Genomic DNA, 21,232 nt, shown 5'->3' with positions numbered 1-21,232 from the left:
AAAATGGGGCGAAATTTGTTGATGAGCAGTTTAGAAAATGCTTCTTTTAACATAATATTTCAAATTCTATTTAGGGTCATAACTTTTATTATCAATGCTTGGGTGATCAGGAATGTTGGGCATGAAGTTCTGGGTATTATGAATGTGAGGCTACTGCTATTGGAAAGTACCATTCTATTTTTGAGTCGGGAACCATTCAACCGTGCGTGTCTTGGCCAGAAAGATGAGTTCAGTTGGAGTCAGATTATTAATCAAATTTGGCTTTCTGTGCCTCTCAGTTGTGTGTTATCATTGGTTTTCGTATATATCTGGCTGAATTGGTTACCACTTGGTAGTCCAGAATATGCATTCCAGTATGCTTTTGGCTGCTGGAGCGTGGCCTTATCATGTGTCCTAGAGCTGTGCTCAGCAAATATGGTACTTGTGGCACAACTATTTTGCTTTATCAAGTTTAAAGTTGCACTTGACACATTACATATTTTTGTTAGAACTATTTTATTTCTTTCTATAATAGTTTATGACAGGTCTCTAGCTCTCATTGCATTTTCAGTAGCACAAGTTGGTAGTATTGGAGCTATAGTATTAAGTTATTATATCTTCTTTTATTGGTATATTAAAAATAAACCACTGTATGCCAAAGGAGCTCTTAAGAGTAAGATTGTACCTGATCTTGTGCTGCATAGACTGTATGACAATATGGATGATTTTCATTTCACATCTCTTAAGGATTTTCTTCCAAAATATTTAGGTACTGTTAATGCTACTTTTAATAAAAAATTAAGCACTCTTACTTTTAGTTTTGCTAAGCAAGGAGTAGTCAAGCAACTATTGACTGAGGGAGAAAAATATGTGATGTCAGTTAGCCCTGTGATGAGCTTTTCAGAACAAGCAACCTATGATGTGGTAAATAACCTTGGCAGCCTAGCAGCCCGGTTTATTTTTAGACCCATTGAGGACAGTAGCTATTTTTATTTTACACAGATGGTGAGCAGAGACTTACCTCTTCACAAGCAAGATAAGTACAAAATACAAGAGTCTTGTTCAGTGTTGTCACAAGTGTGTAAAACTGTCAGCTCTATTGGTCTAATTGTTTTAGTGTTTGGTCAAAGTTATGCCTGTACCTTGCTGACTTTGTATGGGGGGGAGGTGTTTGTGGCGAGTGGGCTGCCTGTGCAGCTGTTGCGCAGCCACTGTCTGGCCATAGTCCTGCTCGCCATCAATGGCGTCACTGAATGCTACGCATTCGCCACCATGACTAGCGCTCAACTGAATAGTTACAACTATCTAATGGTATTCTTTTCCATAAGTTTTCTAGTGTTATCCTATGTCTTGACTTATGTTTTTGGACCAGTAGGTTTTATAATTTCTAATTGTATAAATATGTTTGCTAGGATTATGCACAGTATTCACTTTATAAACAATAAATACAAAGACACGGGTTACAAGCCTTTGGAAGGACTTTATGTAGGAAAAATATTTCTTTTGACATTATTTGTGGCTGGCTGCATTTGTAAACTTTCTGAAAATAAGTTATCGCATAGCTCCATGATTATGCACATTGCTATTGGAGCCGTTTGTTTCTTTTGTGTGCTTCTGTCATGGGCCTATGAGAATAAAGATTTTGTTGTTAAAATGTACAGGAAAATTACGAATAAAGAAGATAAAGAAAAATTGGCGCGCGACTAGCATTCGGTTATTATTAAACTAACATAAGTTATATTTTCCAGAATGTATATTGGTTGTATATTAATATAGATAGACAAGTTACAATTATTAATAATTGTTTTATTTTTATTATCTGGCTATAACAATGCATATTTTAATATATTTCAAACATTTATCATGTTGCATATGATTTCATAATACAAAACAATGTCATATGACTACTGCTGGAGTTTTATAATGGGTAAAAGAATATACCCTTCATCTGAGCTTCACATATCCGTTTTACTTCATCTGAAAATAAAATATGTAAATTTGGAATATTGTATATAATAATACTTTATAATAAAGCGTAGTATAATAAAGCGAGCTGAGTTCACAAACCTGAGATATCCTTTAGATTAGCATTTTTCTCTTGGATGACAACATAAAATTCTCTTTCATTTGATGTCTTCCCTGTGATCCAATATTCATCTGGAGTCTTTATTATTACTTCTCCATAATTTCCTAGGCTGAAATATTAAAAGGAATGTTAATTTCGTTCATTAATTTTTTATACTATTTTTTTTACTATACATGATATAGCAATTTATAAAACTATTTAAGAATAATATTTGTTGTATTACTTACCTTTGTCTATCGGAATGTATTCCTGCTATTATACTTAGAACTTCGGGCTTTATAGCTGTTGATGGCATCAGTTTGCTGACCGGCGACTGAAATAAAACACTTGGTAATCAACAGTCTCTGTTATCTAGTCAAGACATTAAAACTAGAGATAAACTAAAAATATTCCTAAAACTCAGTATATAAAACAGTAATACTTACTAAAATACTTACGGACGTTTTATATGCCAAATTGAGTCTATTGAAGTAGACGAACTTGCTGTCTGAGACGGCGAGCTGCGCGGTCTGTAACGCGTGCAGGGCGCATTGTTCGCTGATTGCTGACGCTATGGTTGACAGTTGCGGGCCGATGAACGCATCCAGTGACTTGAATATCTCTAGTTCTAACTTGACGCTTACTGGAATTGGAGGATGGATTTCTTACTAAAATGTCGGAACAGCACAATCGTCACGGCGCGTCGCATGACCGCCTAGTTATTTTTGTACGTTACTAGTTCGTAAAGATAATTAAAATAATTAATAAAATAATTTTAAGAACACAAAAATATAAAGCACTCACCATCAACTGTGAAACACACTGTTGCACTTAAAGTTCTGTAAATAACTAAGTAATACTGTTTTGCTTCTGTGTCATCTTCCCTGGTGAGGTATACTTTAGGTATTCTCTCAAGGTCTTCGACTGAGCGGATGCCTTCAGGTGGGCTGATGAAGCGGCCGTGCCTCTGGGCAGCCGCCACGGCGCCTCCTTGGATCTCCTTCTCCACTTGTTTCGGCAGTAAAGACTGAACTAAGTACTGATACAGTGTCAGCATGTCTTCATTAGACAGACCATTCCTGTAAAGATTTGTATAGAAAAATAAATACATAGAAGAGCAAATAAGCAGAAATTATTTCTGTTCCTTTTATCCTAATGGTAAAGATACACCATTAATATCAACAGTGATTATTTTGATTGACTTGCACTGGCTGTGAGAGTTGGCAAAAATTCAAACTAGTTTTATTATAGAAAAATGTTTGTAACCTACCAAATCAGCTGTTCATTGTAGACAAAGGAGACACATTTGAAGTCAGGGTAGTTGACCTCCAGGAGGTCAATGAAGCAGACCACTTTGAAGAAGGAGTTTTTGTCCAGAGGCAAGTAGCTGATACCTTGGATCACATCTGATATGTCGTTTGTTAGGTTCCTTGACATCAGGTACTGAAATTTAAACCAGAAACCAGTAATTAGTCATCTTAACATTTATTTTTAAATAAAAGTTCTTTCAGTACAATCCCTGTGAAATCATACAGTATTCAAAAGCTTGTTTAAATGCAGAAAAATACATATAAATGTTTAAATTTGACTATTATTATATTGATATTATTATAAATTGACTATTCATTCCGGGCATAGGTACAAATTTGAGTTTATCATAATAAACTTACTGCAGTGAAAAACTGTTCACATATTGTGTAAATGTCTTCCTGTGGAATGTTCTTAAAGGGACCTTTGAACATTCTGAACATTTTATATGCAGACAACAATAAGTCATACATTACAGAGGGCTCCACCTGAAAACAAATATATTTCTGTGTTGATTACCTCAATGTAGAATCTAGACTACTAAATAGGATCCAAATTTCACAGGATTCTTACTCTACCCCACAAAAGGGAGGAAAAATAATATGCTCTGTATCTATGCATGTATAAAGGTGGTTATTTTATTCTTGTTTTGTTTGTTGGTTGTGTATTTGTCTTGTTCCGTTTGGAAACTTTTCAAACTAAAAGGAATGTGATGTTAGAGCACTATTTTATTATTTTTTACTTACCACATCTCCTTGACTCTCTCCTATAGCTGATAACGCTTTTGTTGTATATGGTATCCTGACCACCTGAAACATGATGTACCTACTCAATATCCAGAAACAAAATGTAGGAAAAATAAATTTGTGAATTATAATTTTACCAAAACCATCCAAAATCCTTTCTCAGGTTGGTAGAATATGTGTCTCTTTGTTTGTGTTTGCAAGGCCTCACATGGTTCAGACGAGAATGTTCTGTAATTAAAAAATAAATAAGCAAAGCAGCAGTAGTTAAAAAATGGTTTAATAGTTTAAAAAAATCTACAAATAACAATCAATGTGCTCATAATAGATAATGTGGTCCAAAAATAAAAAAAACATTATTATTTTTAATTAATATAATACTTACGACATAAACTTGACTACCGCTTCGCACAAGCCCACCTGAATTTTTCGTGCATCTGTGCCCACTTGACTGGGATGAAAGAACAAAATTCGCTTGGATTCCTGGAAAAAAGATTTACAGATTGGGTCACTTTCATAGCGAAAGTAAAATGCAAAACAAACATAAATTTTACTCACTTCGCCTTCTCTGGGACCAAAATTGGAGTTGAATATGAAGAACGAACTGATTTTAGCCTTTACATCAATCATATTTGCAGATATTTTACAGGGCAGGAGGAACCAAGTTTTGAAGGTTTATTTTGATGGATGGTGATCTACGTGAATATTTCACATACTCGCGGTATCAGTTAAGAACGGAACTTTTTCATAATAATATCAAACAAATATAAGTTGTAATACTATTTAGAGGAGATAAACAGTAAAATCCTACTTCGACTTTTTTGACGTTATTTTATTTTGACGTCTATAACGTGTGTTCTTTGCATCAGTAAAAATGAGATTACACACTTATACCTACACGAAGCTTACAAAAAAATAATCTTCTAGTGATGGTGTAGTTAATTTAGCTACAAGAACACCAGATTTTGACATTTTACTTCATAAAAAAGATTGTCCTGACAGAAAGGCAAATAACATACAGGCTCTTTGAAATGTATTTTCAAGAAATAACACTTTATCCTACTAAAAGCCAAACCAAAACAAAAAGTACTTATACAGCGTATTCTACGTTTTTTGTAGATGACGCTTGAACGTGGCCTGGAAAGTCTTTCATTAATAATCTAGTTCGACAATCCATCCATCATAAATTTCCGCCAAATTATACTTAATCAATCTGGCATTTTTTAGGAAAAATAATTTAAGATGCCAATAAAAGAAATAAAGAATAAATGCTTAATTTCTTTTTTAAAGCAAAAGGTCTTTATATATTTTTGATCTAATTTGGCCAGTTACATATAAAAATACGATTTAGTATCTTTTTAGTATGAACCTTCTCTGTAAAATGGTTACCGTGGAGACTCATATTTGTTTAAATTCTATGTATAAATGTCATGAATACTTTTTGATTGATCGTTGTTGTACGAAATAATTTTCTGTATTAGTATTCCTTTTTTCGAAGTGTGTTAAATTATATAAAATCTTTAAATCATGGCTATACGAAATCCAAGATTACCGCTTTTACCCGGTTATGGGTCTGCCCCGTTGGTAAGAAATGAATAGTATGGGCTAGATTAGATAATTATTAAGTATACTTACTTCACAAACTTCACACCAAACACCTCAATCAACCCACAATGAAGCAGCGGGGTTTGGAATAGGTGCTTAAGTACCATACCCCGTCTGCTTGATTGAGGAGAGGCGTGGCCAACAGTCAGACGTATAATGTTGTTTATGTTATGTTTAGTTATGTAGTTACATATACTTAACAAAAGCTATAACGTTTAATTGTCCAGATCGGCAAGAAGAGCTTCGGCGTGCGGCCGGTGTTCACGACGATCGACGGTGTGAACATGCTGGTTGACAAAGCGGAGGGTGATAATCGCGTGCCCTCGCTCTACTGTCGCAAGCAGGCCGCCGACCAGCCCACCTGGATCATGTATGACAAACACGTAAGTTGTAACTTTTAACTTTACATCGAAGTAAGCTGGCTATATAAGTAAAACAGAAAGGGTATCTCGTAATAATATGCACTGTCATAAAAAAGAAAAAACTGCAAGCTCTAGTCGTTAGAGCGTTAGGCTCACGATCTGGAGGTCCGGGTTCGATTCCCGATGGGGACATTGTTGAAATCACTTTGTGAGACTGTCCTTTGTTTGGTAAAGACTTTCAGGCTTGAATCACGCCTGATTGTCCGAAAAAGTAAGATGATTCCGTGCTTCGGAGGACACGTTAAGCCGTTGGTCCCGGCTATTAGCCGTAAAAACACCTCCACCAACCCGCATAGGAGCAGCGTGGTGGAGTATGCTCCATACCTCCTCCGGTTGATTGAGGGGTGGCCTGTGCCCAGCAGTGGGACGTACGTATATAGGCTGTTTATGTTATGTATGTATGATTAACAAACTCAGTCTTAGTTTAGTTAGTTTGGCACATGTACGCTTTCATTACTTATTGGTTCTCCATTTAATGGTGCTGAAAATATAAATCTACCTGTTACATTACCAACATCCAGATCCTGCGCTTCCAAGCGTACTTCCAACAATCGCTGCACGAGATGCGGTCAGGGTCGCACGTGGTACGCAAGGTGGACATCTACTTCTACCTCGAGGATGGCACAATCAAGGTCATGGAGCCGAGGACCGACAATAGCGGGTTGATGCAAGGTTTGGACTCTTCTTATTGAGAGGTCTATGTCTGACCTCACCTGGTGGTGGACTGGTGTTGCCACCAGAGGCCACTGGATATACAGGATGTTAGTGACGTCGTAACGAAAACTTTGAGGGATGATTGAGACCATGATTCTGAGATGATATGAAGTGGAATTTTCCGTCGCAAAAGTATGGAACAGAAAATAATAAAAAGAAAAACAAAAATTTTCATGAATTTTCCGACTGAAAATTCCACTTGATATCAACTCAGAATCATGGTCTGAATCATCCCCCTCAGTATTCGTTACGGTGTCACTAACACCCATACCTACTTGTATGGGTACAGTATGTACTTGTGCGGGGTGTAAGTGATATCGTAACGAATACTGAGGGGGATGAAACAGCTGATTATTCTGAGTTAATATCAAGTGGAATTTTTCATCGCAAATGTATAGAATTGAAAATAATTTAAAAAAAACTAAAAAAAATCATGAATTTTGCGACGGAAAATTCCACTTGTCAATCATTGTCTGAATCATCCCCCTCAGTATTCGTTACGATGTCACTAACACCCTGTATAGAAGCCGGAACCCTCAGCTTAACGTATCATCCAATGCTTGGAATCTTAGAATTGCTGTTTGAGTTCAGCAACGCCAGAGCAACATTTGGAGTTCAGGTGTCTTCCTGAACTCTGGCATTGTCAAAATGTTCTCATTATGAGGTCAAACATTTATTACCTGTTTTACCCTTCCAATCTTCTTCTTCTATCGTGTTGGTTGTGAGGTGGATTACCAATCCCATCAACCCTGGTTTCAGGGTTACGATTGAGCCGCAATAGGCCGCTGACATGGCTCATGTAACGACTACTAACTTACAGTAAGAAGTAACCGGGACCAACGGCTTAACGTGCCTTCCGAAGCACGGATCATCTTACTTTCGGACAATCAGGTGATCAGCCTGTAATGTCCTAACCAAACGAGGGAACCACAAAGTGATTTTTGTGGTACGTCCCCACAGGGATTTGAACCCGTGACCTCCGGATCGTGAGCCCAACGCTCAAACCAATGGACCACGGAGGCCGTTATCCTTCCAATTAAAGTTGATCCTTTGTGTATTTTTTAGGTTTAATGATCAGCCGTCAGAGGATACGCCTCCCGCACAGCTACGACTTGTACCACGACGTTCTTGACTTAAACGTTGGCCGGGAGGTCACTTTCTTTGGTAAAGTGTTTAAGGTAACAACAACCTATTTATCTGTTTATCTTTATTTCTAGACATAACTTAGGTACTCGCATTCATATTTGCAAAACCTTTTTAAAATGATTTTGTTTGTAGATCGTAAACTGCGATAACTTCACCAGGGTCTACCTGAATAGACTTGGAATTAATGTGCCTGACCCTATTCCATGGCCCGATGCTCCAGAAGTAAGATTTATTATTTTATTATTAATGTTGAATTTTGATGTAAGTACCAACAAATATAACAACAAATAATATTTTGTATTGTTATGTCAATTTTGTTTTACAGATATTGCCAGAAACACGCAAGCCGGCGAAACACTGGCCGTTTAAGCAATTCCTTGAGCTGGATAGACAAGTCTTGCGGTGATATGTTTTCTAGTTTTTTTATATACAAACTACAATACTACTTATAAGTAAACTGTTTTATACACGTACAGTCATGAGCAATATAATGTACCCACTTTAGGACTCTGTCGCACTAACATATTTGACATTTAGTGAGACTTACAGTTCAATTTGTCAAAAAAGTTAATGTGACATGGTACCAAAGTGTATACATATTAATGCTCGTGACCGTACCACCGACCGCCATCACTGGTTTTTTTTTATATATAAAGTCACTTACCATTACGTTGTGGGATGTTCTATTCTCAGATTCTATGGTTATTGGGATGACCGTGACTCCGAGTTCGGTACGATACATCAGATGGAGATTCACTACTATTTGGCCGATGATACCATTGAGATCAAGGAGATTCTACCACCCAACTCCGGCATGGAAGCCGGTCCCATGTTTATGAAGAGAATGCGTTTGCCAAGAGTAAGATTTTTATTCCTTGTCTTCTTTTAGCACTGACAATCATTATGTTTGAGATATACCTCATCATCATCAGCCGTATGACGCCCACTGCTGGACATAGGCCTCCCCCAAGGATCTCCACGACGATCGGTCCTGCGCTGCCCGCATCCAGCGGCATATATATGGAGATATACCTACCACCTTTAATATAGCAATAGTAGATCAATCTCGCAATATTTTCTTTTATCACCATAAAAATCGATTTCAGAAAATGCCTCCACACGTGGAAATGACGGGAGGTCCACCGATCCCTTCATACTCACCTGCAGACCTCAGCATCGGTGCTGTTCTCAACGTATTCGGCCGTAAGGTTGTAGTGACAGACTGCGACCCTTTCACCAAGGAATACTATCGCGTTACTTACGGTTTTGGTAATTTCCATTCCTATTTATAGAAATACAAAATTCAAGATACATTTTACAACCTATTTTCTAATGAAGTTTGACTATTCCCTGCAGACGCCTTTACACCGCTTGATGTTCCAAAGGACAAAAGTTTTGAATGTATCAGCTCAAATATGGCTGAACGTGAACTTCCTCCTTGGAATGGCTACGGTTCTTATGAGGATTCAGCAGAGAACTGCCGAACTGTCGAACCTAAACCTCCGCACAGGGACTTTATGAAGTTTCTGCATAAAGACAAGTATGGCAATGACGATATTTATTTACTACTATATAATATTTTATTCATTTGGCTCATATTGTGGTACAATTTCAGAGTAGGGTTTGATTCTCACGTACTTCGTTTCTCTGCTCGTCTGATCAACGATAATCCAGTAGATAAATGGCGGTACTTCATTATAAAATACTACTTATGCGATGATACCATTGGCATCTTTGAACTTGGTGAACGTAACTCTGGGTTCTTGGTAAGGCTGTTGTTCCAGTACTTAATTAGTATTGTTATATAACTTTGTTTTATTGACTAAAGTTTTTTAACATCAGGGTGGAAAATTCTTCCGTCGGGATAAAATGTATCTTCCCGATGTGGAGTTCTACGTGCCCAACGAACCTCCGGCATACACCGATAAGGACATGTGGATTGGTAACGAGGTGGTCATCAACAAACATCGGTTCCGACTCGTCGGCGCTGATGAATATGCTTTACGATACCTGGAAATCAATGCTAAAGACGTGAGTTTTTTGGCACTATTTCTACAGAAAATTTACTTTGAACAGAATTTACCTTCATTATGATATTTGTGATCTTTTCTCAGTATCCAAAGGCAAATATCGCAGTGATAATGGACAAGATTCGTCGCACATTGGCGTCTCAAGAAAATGGTTACAAGAACTTCGTAGCCAAATACATGGATGCGGTTTTGCCAAATGACAAGAACCTTATGACCGTGGCGTGTTTCAAGTGAGAATCTGGAACATAGTTTTCTACATATTTGACGCGTAGATGTTTACTTATTTTTGATTTAGGTATACAGAGTGAGTGTCAGTGAGTATTCTTAATATTGCAGGCAAGCTTTGAAAGAAGTTATGTGTGAGAAAATGACAGAGCACGAATTTATAACATTGATTCGGTATTTCCGCGGAGACCCTGGCAAAGAGAAGAGTCCACGTCGAGAGATGATCAGGTACGTGTTATCGTTAGATATTAAACAGAAAATAAAAAATAAAATATTTGCCGATTTTTTTGACGCGAACTTTGACGACTTGAAATTTTGTGCTATCAGTTAAACAATCATCGTTTTCGTCGGTCTAGTCAGACATACTGGCTTTGAATGAATTAGGTTTATATTAGAAGTCGAAGACGAGAGGTTTCAGCTTTCTTGAAAGAATGAATAGTTAATTGCACAAAATCAAGTAAGTAGATATTAGGTATAAACACCTCACGTTGACCTGGCATTAGAGAAGTCAACCAGTTTTTCAAACTTACATTTGATTATTTCTATGGAATTCGTGTTAGGTCTCTGGTATTCACCGCGTTAACCCGAGGTCTGTGGGACGACCGCGCTCGTCTCCGTGAGGGGTTGCTGCACGCTGACGAGAACAACTCCGGCAAACTGTCCATGCACCGGCTGCGACAAATCCTGCGCGCCAACCGGCTGCCACTGAGCGAAGATCTTATGGACTGCATGCTCAATGTGTGAGTTAAACCCGCAAAAGAGAGATAATAAGGTCTATTTTTCTTTGAATGTCTGGTACGTCAACGATCAGAGGTCAGTTAATGCCAATAGTTTAGTTTGTTTTGTGAGTAAATTCATGTCTCATGCAGATATGACCAACGGCCGTAACGATATAGGTAATTTGTAAGCAGCAAGGTACAAGGGACAAGGGGGAAGGTACAAGGGTGAAAGGTACAAGTGTATGACGATTTGTGGCTCCACCTATTTCAGGCGCGAATTTTTGTATTGTCTGCATGTGCTTGAGAATGATGAATATTGCAGAATGGTTGGACATAGCCAATCTATCTATCTATATCAGCCTAAATTCATATCCAATTTTGGACGTAGGCCTCTTCCATGTTTTCCACTTCCGATGATCTTGGGCTATCGACATCCAGATATATCCTCAAAAAATCAAGTGTGTATAGAGCCTAATTTCTATCATATTTTTTATATGAAGATGAAAAAATATGTTATTTACTTACAGGCTGGACAGAGATGAGCAGTGTAACATCAGATGGGAGGACTTGTTGGCCTTCCTCGACTTCCAAACTCGTCCCGTGTATAACCTCTGCGATGAAGATTATGAAAAAATCGTGCGCCATGCTCCGCCACTCAAGGATATTGAGGTATGTATCCTTCATTATGGGAAAAAATATAAGGTACTCACATTAAACAAAAAAGGAGTATGATTTTATAGCTCTGCTTAATTGTTTTAATTTATCTTACAATTAGGTAGGTAAGTAGTAGCAAAAGTGATCTTTGAATTGATTTGTTTTTTCTTCGCACAGTGCAAGATCTGGACAGAAATGGAATTAGAGATACATGACGGCTTCGTAAACTGGAGCGCATTCCTGTGCCAGCTCAACTTGGATCACCTAGTCAAAGATCAGTCTTAAATGAATAGGTAGGTCGTCTGATTAGAGTCGACGGATTTCAGAAGCGAAGAGTAGTTTTAGATGGTGTCATATGACAACTTTTTAGCCTAGTGCTCACAAAAATTACGTTTGATAACACTATTGAGTTTGATTTTATAATATCTTCATTGTAATCACGTGTCGTATTTAATAATAAAAGTCTAGTTTCTGTATCTAATTGGTATATTTTCCATCACAATAAATACAATATGACAGTCATTCTCTACACTAACTCTCACTTTGTTACATTAGGTACAAGAATGTCGCAGTTACATATTCACTGTTGCAAACACATCTTCACAACATTGAACATGATCAGTGATTTTGTAAAGCTTAAATCGTAGACAATTGTGATAGTACAGTCACAGACATCTCACTATCAAACTTTCACAAACCATTATGAAAATTAATTAAAAAATAAATAACTTACAACTACTTATTTAAATCTATGACTTTGTTCTATTAGTTAAATACAAAAATTTGTCAATGGTATTGTTACTGTTAATAATGACTTCTTATGAATGAAACTATTTTCGGTTTGGACAGGTGAACATTGGGACGTTAATTAGCCTGGCTGCTAAAGTAATGGAGATTGTTCTAGTAGATAATATAACAAGTCTATTAAGATAAGGAAAATAGGAAGTTGTGATATTATGTGTCACGCATTAGATCTAATATGTACATGGCACAAAGCATTCACTTGTGTCGATGCAGTCGTATACTCCCAACTCACATAATAATCATAGTTACAAATAATTACAAAAGAGGTATACAATTATCGGTCGGTACACTATACATTTACAATTTATGACACTGGACATATTCGTTATAATTTATATTCCTAACTAAAATGTACATATTTACAACTTTTGACGCAAGAGGTGAAGTTGTCGTAGAATTAAAACTAACGAAGGAACATAGTCTCTTCCATTATTCCCCACTTACGTATAATGTCTATCAATTTGAAAATGTTCGGAGATCGGGCACAATAAAAGTTGTCTATAATACTTTCTTCATTCACCAATTTACATATACCTAATTAATACGGAATGTGATCACCACATGTCTTTCACTCGTTCCGCGGCTGGTATCTGCGGTCGAAACCTGGAAATAATGTCGTTGGACTCACCATGTGATAATACTTACAAATAAGGAGCAAATTGATACATTATGAAATAAGTAGTTACAGTGGGAAGATCTAGATTTTATAAGGGTTTTTAGTTCACCGACACCGACAGCTCGAAAATTGACAGATATTCTGTTTGACTTATCTTGTAATGGCTCTACAGGATGTGAGCTTTTAGGCATGTTACACTTTGAATACACTTTCGTACGAAGTCGATTCATGCATACAAAACACTGGTGCAGGACCACCAAGTGTCATCCAGTCCGCCTGTAGCACCTGGGAGGTTACGATTGTTCCTCTGTGGTTGTATCCGCAAGAGTCGATTTTTTACGAAAACACGTTCATAGCTTTATGGTAAAAGTCGGTAAAATAATGTATGCAAGGAGGTAATATGTTACCTATGTGGTGGTATGGCAGGCGTGGAGGCGACGTGAGCGCCGGCCAGAGGAGACATCTTGATCGCGGAGCTGTTGCCGTTTACACTCGACCCGATACTCGACGCCGAGTCCGCTCTGATAAACAATAATACGATAGAAGACAGACTACATACTTAACCTATTTCTTTTCCATAACTTAATGAAATGAAGGTAAAAGAACAGACGAGTCATTTGATAGGAGATGGTTCATTTTCTTTTAAATACTTATCGCTATAAATAATACCCAAAGGAAACACTTCAGGAGGAAGTGTCTGGTTTTGAATCTACTAATTGGACAATCCTCAAGCAGCTTTTTAAAACAAGTTATGGTTTGTATACTTCCGCATGGTAATGCCACATCATGCAGTTTTATACATAAGGTGGCATCACGCCTGCATCCCCGAAAGGTTAGGCTGGGGTGTATAATATATGTAATATATGCACTCCTTGCCAGATATATTTAAGTTCCATGTAATAGCGGGCCTATTGCCATTAATCGGGCAGAAATCATACATTTAGATGGATAGAATTACTCCTTGTCCGGGCAAGCCGTGGCAAATCCACAATAACTAAAAAAAAATTACTTTGTGGTCCCTAGTTTGGTTAGGACATTACTGGCTGATCACTAGATTGTCCAAAAGTAAGATGGTCCGTGCTTCGGACGGCACGTTAAGCCGTTGGTTCCAGTTACTACCTTCTGATGTAAGTAAGTAGTCGTTACATGAGCCATGTCAGCGGCCTTTGGCGGCTCAATAGTAACCCTGACACCAGGGTTGATGAGGTTCATACTCCACCTCACAACCCACACGATAGAAGAAGATCCACAATAAGTTAAAAAGCGTGTTCACTCACCGGTCGATCTGCCTCCTGAACAGTGGATACCTCCAAGGAGAGTTCGGTTTCCGTTGTTCGTGCTGGTAGGCGGGGTTGTCTCGCCCGCCGTTCTCGTTCACCACCGACATCGACACCTGGCCCTCCGTCTCTCGCGTTTTTGATGATAGCCTCCTGTTAAAAATAACACATTGAATCATTGGTTAGTTGGTGCAGTTTTCACTAACAGCCTAATTGGCTCGACCATCAGTCCATCACAGACGGCGAGTACGGCTCACCATCTATTACACTTTGCGATGGATGTACTTACCCCTGACTACCCCAATTGGGATATAATCATGAACTTATGTTGTTTTGTTACGAGATACTTTAAAACGTTCACATTGCTGACACTACTGCTGTTTGCATATTGCTGATTGAGCTGGCAAGACTTGAAATTACTGTTTAGCAATAAGGTTACCTACAAGTGAGAAATACAAACACAAATAGATAGATAGATAGATACATAATACGTTAAAGTATATTAAAAAAAAAACGATAAGTAAAGTATATTTGCACCAAAATAAAAGAAAATAGTTACAAAAGAGACTTAACATGGCAAATGGCGGCCTTATCGCTTAAAGCAATTTCTTCCAGACAACTAAAAGGCGAAGAATAATTAAATTATAATACTATTGTTTCTTCTGTTCGTTTCTAATTGTCTTATAATGTTGTGTGATATGAAGAGTTATTGATTGACTTGAGGATCGAGGGAGCTGGTTAATTTGGAAGGGGAAGGATTTGGGAACGCTCTCGTAGTAAATCTAGCTGCTAGTAAAAGTTAGTAAAATATGGTTTGATATATCTATATTGAATTATGTTACTTATAGTACTTACCTAACATAATATATTATATAACAACAATGCCTTGGAATTTTATTTGCATGGGGAAACTGAATTACTCCCAAGTGGTTGCACGAATCCAATGACATAAGTACATAGCAAAAAAAAAAGAATTTAAAGCAATAATTGCACAGCAGGTGTTTTAATGTTTTCTAGTAAAGTGAATGCTTTGACAAAGGCCAATGTGAAGGTTAGTTTAGTGTTAACATAGGTACATGTTAAGTATCGTCTAGCCTCGTTTGCTAGGCAAGTACTCATTATAATTAGACCTAGCCTTGACTCACCAAATTGCATTAAAATGCTACATTATCTTAGAGGAAATGTCTTAGTTAAAAAAGTAATTGTAACGGTTTATAATTGCACTAATGCAAGGAAATGGTATCAGCTGCAATTAGATTGCCAAAAGATAAAAAATAAAGACTAATAACTATTGAAATCCATTGATAAACCGATCAACAGAGACAATGGATGTTAAGATTTAGAGCAACTTACCGAACTAACAGAAAGTGATATGAACTAAGTCCCGCAGAGACGAGGCAGTGTTTACGTACTGGGGAGTTAAAATGGCCACATCGAAGCAATTCATCTAAGAAAGCAATATAATTGGCATTTGTTTGCATTGCGCACTTACTTTTATATATGCGCAAATGTCAAATTGCAACATTGCTTTCTTAGATAAATTGTTTCGATGTGGCCTTTTTAACTCCCCAGTACGTACAAAAATTACAGAAACGACGCGCCATTCACTGTAAAGAGTCACCGTAGGGGGAATCGATGTTGGGTGGCTCACTGTCATCGCTAAAATTCAATACAAGGGGTTAAAAAGACCATTTGACATTTGCGCATACAAAAGCAAGTGCGCAATATAAAGCAAGTCGCTTTGCTGTAGCCTTTTTAGAGCCTCACTTCTAATTCATTGAAATGCGTGAGACTGCTTACATGACGCGTATTCTTACATATTATGATATTATAATTGTTTGCGGTAGTCCTCCAACCTTATCTCGCTAAGTCAAGTAGGTATGTTGTTTTTCGGCTTGTTGGACTCGCCTTAGTATCCTAGAAGGCAGCGAGTGCTGTGTCTGCGGGCGCGCGCGCTGCCGGCTGTCGACGATCAACACGTGTCGGTCATACGGCGTGTCGTAGTCCACCTCCAGCACGGTGGAGAAACGGTGTGGCCAGATCATGTCCAGCACTGCGATCACTAGTCCCACCACTACACACGCACAACCTGGAAACATTACGATGAAACTTAGTAAATTTTACAAACGGCCTTCATGGTGCAGTGGTTGAGTTAGGCTCATGATCCTGAGTTCGAATCCCGGTAGGAACAGATAACAAAAATCTATTTATGATCGATTGTCTTGAAAGTAAGACGATCTGTGCTTCGGAGGCCGCGCTCGGCTCAACATTAACCCTGGCACCAGGGTTGATGGGATCGGCCATTGATCTCACAATCCACAGGAGAGAAGGTGAAAAATGAACAATATAATAATCTAGTTACCTGCGATGAGCACCAGCCAGAAGCACCAGCCCAGCGAGAAGAAGAGCATGGCTCCGTCGAGCCGGACCACCAGTGGCGTCTGCGGCAGGGAGGCCCAGTAGCCGCCGGCCGCCGCGCACAGCGTCACACCCAGACACGCCATCGCGAACGCACCGTATCGGGGAACCACGACTAGCAGCAGATTCATCAGCAACCATAATGCGAGGGCCGTCCTGAAAACACAGGGACAAAACATGTTAACACGTTTCGGGACAGAACGTCAACAAGCGAAGCGAATTTCAAGCGTGATCAATTGATCATACTATTCTATACGTAAATGAAAGATCCTGTAGTCTGTGTTTAGGAATGTATTAAGAACCCTTTTTGTTTAAGTTTGTTAAATAAATTTAAGGATGTGAGTATAATTTAAAAGTGTATAAAACGCACCGGAACGTTGGAAACCTACTAGACAATTGTAAGGTACTTTAGCACTATAAAAGTTGTCTATATAGAAACCACCCCAGGCTATAGAACCGCAAACACGTGTGAGCAATTTGGGCGCCTCAACATGATAGAGGACTTTTCAGCAAGCTATGCCACTGAACTTGACTCACCATAGTAATGTGGAGGTAGTATATCCTGCGGCTCTGTACTTGGCTCCCCATTCGAAGCCCTCGTGCTGCACGGAGAAGTGCTCGGCGACCGACATCACCGGGTAGGGCAGGCCGCGCTCCAGGCCGCGCCGGTACCATTCCTGGATGGCCCCGGCCTCCTCCCAGCGGAACTGCTCGTTGTAGTCCACACCAGGGTCGCCCAGGGACGTGTTGCTCCAGGACACCGCTGGAAATATTTCAATTTGGGGCGAATTTTCGGTGAGTGTGCACGAACTGATTCCACCTACACCTTTCCACCATCGGTCGACACGGCGACGACCTGCCTCCTCTTTGCTCCTGATTCGCTTCCTACTTGCGATGCGAACTGGTAAAGAATGGAATTTTCTCCCTGCGTCCCCGGTACAAATAATTTGCGGATTTTCAGGGCAAGAGTGAATAGGCCCTATTTGAGATTGTGTGCTTAGACCACATCGCTGCTTAGGGGGATTGTGGTCAAATTCTTTGAAAAAGAAAGTACGGTGATTCAGATATCATTAAGGTGTCAGCAAGGTAAGGCAAGCAGTTAGTGTTACTGCAAATCGTTATCTATATCGTAGAGGTATTACATAGAGTTGAAAAGATGATTGTAATAGTTACGAGAGATACTTTACTGAGAGATGATTCACAGCTTTTATGTTATGCTATTTTTCACACAATCATTAAATAATACTCTTTATAGGTACTTTACGGATATTGCAAACGTAAACATAAATAATACACACTAAACAATCTAGTGCATTTATTTAGATTGTTTAAGCGTTAACCCACTTACGATTTAATATTTTACTGTTTGTCTGTTTTATTTCGCTATTTGATAACAGGTAAGTTTTTAAGTGACTTATTGTAGTTTTGCCTTGGATGGCATTAAATACTTGGGCGGACAAAAATAAATAATTTAGTTTGACAGATACTATTAATATTTGTTCAGTGATTAGTTACGCCAATCCGCAGTGGAGCAGCGTGGTGGAGTATGCTCCATACCCCGTCCGGTTGATTGAGGGGAGGCCTGTGCCCACCAGTGGAACATATATAGGCTGTTTATGTTATGTGTGTATGATTAGTTACGACATTGTAGGCTGAATCTGTGCTTCGAGGGGCACGTTAATGGAGTATGCTCTACCTTCCTTCCAGTTGAGTGAGGGGTGGCCAGAGCAGTGAGTCGTAAATACTGCTGGGCTGTTCGTGTTATATTATTTACCAGTGAGCGTGACGTTGACATGGCCCAGGCCGACGTGGACCGCGAGCCAGCAGTCCATCCTCTCAGCCGAGAAGGCTCGGTAGGCCGCGCGCGCCACCCGCGCCCCCGCCACGTGCCACGAAGACCCATGCTTACACACTGAAATGAGAGATGGTTAACACTACAAAATTAAGTTACTGCTTTTAGACTGGTAACTGGTAGTCAATATACTATTAGTGATGATGTCTTTACAGACGAATCCTTCGACGGCGACATCCTTAGTGTTAGCCTGGGCCCTTGCATGGGCGCGTGCGTGACTAACAAAACCAAACTTGGTTTTGACAGTCCTGTTGCAAGAAGCACCCCATAGAGTTATAAGTGTGGTGGTAAGAGGGCTTGGGTCTTGGTTTTTTGGATCTGGCGTTTGCATAATAGTAGTACTTATGTATGCTATTGTAACGATGTATTGGGCCACAAGTCTACAACACCATACCCAGCGATATCAGGGGTGCACCCAGAGGCGCATGCTTCGGAAATAAATTAAAACACTATTTGGTTCATAAAGCCTCTATTATGACTTAACAGAGTTTCTCAATAACATAAAATTAGGATGACGACAATATAGCGATGTAATTTGTATATTATGATTTTATATTGAAATATTGTAACGTAATTTATGAAATGTGTAACTTGTGAAAATAATTGTTGACGTGTAATATTTATTATGGATAAAGAATTGAATTGAAAATTTTTATTGTATAGATGTTGTAACTGTTGGTAAGTCAAATAAATTAATTATACAGCGATGTGTTAGAAGACAGTACGGTTATGTTGCATGTTCAACATATAATAATATGGTGTTAAGATCCAAAGTATTGTTTAACTATTGCGTCCAGAAATCTGGCCCGTAGGAAGATATAACCGTTTGATGACAAGTGAATATTTCAACATGATCATTATACCTCTAGTACATTTGGAATTAAGGTCTTTTAATAGTCCATCGCATTATCACGTAAGTACTATTCTTGTATAGTCTCTGGTACTGCACAGACACTTCCGCTAACCTGTCTGATAAGCTACAGTTTATTTTAAGCATTTATTTTTATTCTTTGACGTTTCACTGCAAACTCCTTACCACCACATCTACGTGCCATTTCTCACGGTCATACATAACATGTACAAGTTGCAGTTGTAACGCCTTTAGAGATAACGTTTGACCGTCTGACTGTACGGTACTTCGGACATTTCAGCTTGCACCGTAGGTTCATGGTACTCGTACTTTATTTTTCGGTTCTGTTATAATATATTGACGAACTTATTTTGAAATATCTATGTGAATTAGTAACACAGGATACACCAATCTGTTTAAAAAACTAATCTACGCAAATAAGCAACTGTTATTTCGAATGTTAATTTTAAAACTTTGCAAATTTTATATATTCGAGGTACGAAATGGGAACTAAGCAAAATTAAGCAGGTTAGGTTATAAAAATTGCAGCTAGATCGATATCTTCATGTAAGTGTTTTGTGCGCATTAGGGGTCGCTTACAAGCCTAATGGACACTTATGTCGAACCGGATTGCGTTTGACACACGAAATATCGCGGTCAATGGCAGAATGCAGTGTGGATTTCTCCACTTGGGCGGTCACCCGAAAACAATAGCCAGAGCTCATTACGAAAAATGATTTCTTTTTTTGCAAAACTTAATGGCCACCTAACCGCTCGTTGGTTTTAATTATAGGCGAATAATTTAACAAATTAAGACGTTATTTAAACTTACAGACAAAGAAGAAAATTATCTTTGTGCACGTGGTAAGTATTACTGATTGAAAGGTTATACCTATTTACGTATATTATTTAAAGTGTACATGCGCACACGCACGACATGTTATTATTATTAAATAATAGTAGTAATCATAATTACAATAGAATAAGTTATACAGCCGCAGTGGAGCAGCGTGGTGGAGTATGCTTCATACCCCCTCCGGTTGATTGAGGGGAGGCCTGTGCCCAGCAGTGGGACGTATATAGGCAGTTTATGTTATGTTAAGTTATACAGCCAATAGAACGTAACGTTTTGTAATGTACCTGTCAAGAGCATTCATCAACAGCTTTTGTTCGTTGTAAAAGCTTCATTAGTGAGTCCTATGTGGTCCTATTACTAAATCGCTTGAACATATTAATCCTCACACTTTTTCTTTAGTATTTCGTTCCAATTAATTATGTTGTTGGCGGTTCTCTTTCAGGTTTTTTATTTCTCCTATTAATTATTTTTTGTCGGGCGATGACATCACTCATCTGTTGCCGTGGAGATGTTACATAAGAGGGAGTAAGGACACGTTGTAATTAAGCGTCCATTAAAATTTCCTCTGCAAATTGGAATAATTAATATGTTGACTACAGTTTGAGAAGGTATAATTTTAACGTCAGTTGTAACAAGGCCGTTTTGCCACCGGCGCCATTCCTTTGATAGACAGCCTCTATCAATATTTATTCCGATAAGTAGTTAAAAGTCAAGACTTTCTCAGGGCTCTGTTGAGCAATGTTGCGGTGGGGTGGGGTGGGGTCTTACCTAGGATGACTGTGCCGACGAATAGGCTGAGTGTGACTATCGTGAAGGTGGAGAACCTCTGAAACAAAGGGTTTATTGTTACGACCGCCTTGACATTATGTTTATCATACACATCGACGTAATGTGGTTACGTTAAAGTAAATATGAGTAGGTGAATAACCGAAGGGATGTAACTATAGCC

At 38.6% G+C, this 21,232-nt stretch overlaps 4 protein-coding genes across 6 annotated transcripts in view; 2 read left to right on the top strand and 2 right to left on the bottom strand.

The window, feature by feature from the left end:
- Window positions 1-3: 3 nt before the first annotated feature.
- Window positions 4-1,780, top strand: LOC126371865 (protein RFT1 homolog). Its single transcript, XM_050017257.1, has one exon. It carries the CDS (start codon window positions 4-6, stop codon window positions 1,684-1,686), a length of 1,683 nt encoding a protein of 560 aa, XP_049873214.1. The 3' UTR covers window positions 1,687-1,780.
- Window positions 1,765-4,940, bottom strand: LOC126371869 (vacuolar fusion protein CCZ1 homolog). Of its 2 annotated transcripts, none has more exons than XM_050017266.1 (11): window positions 4,654-4,940; window positions 4,481-4,578; window positions 4,236-4,326; window positions 4,099-4,161; window positions 3,715-3,840; window positions 3,315-3,487; window positions 2,849-3,123; window positions 2,491-2,687; window positions 2,293-2,378; window positions 2,047-2,174; window positions 1,765-1,956 (listed from the first exon to the last, which is right to left on the bottom strand). In XM_050017266.1, exons 1-11 carry the CDS (start codon window positions 4,723-4,725, stop codon window positions 1,898-1,900), a joined length of 1,368 nt encoding a protein of 455 aa, XP_049873223.1. In that variant the 5' UTR covers window positions 4,726-4,940; the 3' UTR covers window positions 1,765-1,897. The 2 variants fall into 2 exon arrangements, with proteins under 2 accessions (XP_049873223.1, XP_049873224.1); XM_050017267.1 differs by having other exon boundaries at window positions 2,503-2,687.
- Window positions 4,941-5,622: 682 nt separating this feature from the next.
- Window positions 5,623-12,085, top strand: LOC126372010 (EF-hand domain-containing family member C2-like). Its single transcript, XM_050017509.1, has 16 exons — window positions 5,623-5,679; window positions 5,928-6,083; window positions 6,644-6,794; window positions 7,902-8,014; window positions 8,115-8,204; window positions 8,308-8,384; window positions 8,676-8,841; window positions 9,089-9,251; window positions 9,339-9,522; window positions 9,598-9,748; window positions 9,825-10,013; window positions 10,097-10,242; window positions 10,349-10,465; window positions 10,798-10,977; window positions 11,484-11,625; window positions 11,788-12,085. The coding sequence occupies exons 1-16, from the start codon at window positions 5,623-5,625 to the stop codon at window positions 11,893-11,895; spliced, it is 2,190 nt and encodes a 729-aa protein (XP_049873466.1). The 3' UTR covers window positions 11,896-12,085.
- The window catches only part of LOC126371871 (dual oxidase maturation factor 1), a 68,161-nt gene continuing 59,007 nt past the window's right edge, over window positions 12,079-21,232 (bottom strand). For both annotated transcript variants that reach the window (XM_050017270.1, XM_050017269.1), the window contains 8 exons: window positions 21,052-21,109; window positions 18,500-18,637; window positions 17,263-17,488; window positions 16,670-16,881; window positions 16,216-16,396; window positions 14,308-14,460; window positions 13,438-13,551; window positions 12,079-13,017 (listed from right to left, as the gene is read on the bottom strand). In XM_050017270.1, the coding sequence (XP_049873227.1) occupies window positions 12,969-13,017; window positions 13,438-13,551; window positions 14,308-14,460; window positions 16,216-16,396; window positions 16,670-16,881; window positions 17,263-17,488; window positions 18,500-18,637; window positions 21,052-21,109 (1,131 nt within the window). In that variant the 3' untranslated portion in view covers window positions 12,079-12,968. The remainder of the gene's footprint in view (window positions 13,018-13,437; window positions 13,552-14,307; window positions 14,461-16,215; window positions 16,397-16,669; window positions 16,882-17,262; window positions 17,489-18,499; window positions 18,638-21,051; window positions 21,110-21,232) is intronic.

This window comes from Pectinophora gossypiella, chromosome 13 (genome assembly GCF_024362695.1).
Source record: "Pectinophora gossypiella chromosome 13, ilPecGoss1.1, whole genome shotgun sequence".
Taxonomy (NCBI): domain Eukaryota; kingdom Metazoa; phylum Arthropoda; class Insecta; order Lepidoptera; family Gelechiidae; genus Pectinophora; species Pectinophora gossypiella.
This window is presented reverse-complemented; position numbering and strand designations above follow the sequence as displayed.

Bases quoted from the DNA above. Each gene is read 5' to 3' on its own strand.
- LOC126372010 (XM_050017509.1), top strand. From the start codon at position 5,623: ATGGCTATACGAAATCCAAGATTACCGCTTTTACCCGGTTATGGGTCT. The intron at 5,680-5,927 runs GTAAGAAATGAA...TTAATTGTCCAG, and splicing joins GTTATGGGTCTGCCCCGTTG to ATCGGCAAGAAGAGCTTCGG. The intron at 9,749-9,824 runs GTAAGGCTGTTG...TTTTAACATCAG, and splicing joins AACGTAACTCTGGGTTCTTG to GGTGGAAAATTCTTCCGTCG.
- LOC126371865 (XM_050017257.1), top strand. From the start codon at position 4: ATGGGGCGAAATTTGTTGATGAGCAGTTTAGAAAATGCTTCTTTTAAC.
- LOC126371869 (XM_050017266.1), bottom strand. From the start codon at position 4,725: ATGATTGATGTAAAGGCTAAAATCAGTTCGTTCTTCATATTCAACTCC. The intron at 4,327-4,480 runs GTAAGTATTATA...TTTTAATTACAG, and splicing joins GCGGTAGTCAAGTTTATGTC to AACATTCTCGTCTGAACCAT. The intron at 2,379-2,490 runs GTAAGTATTACT...GTTTTATTTCAG, and splicing joins AAACGTCCGTAAGTATTTTA to TCGCCGGTCAGCAAACTGAT.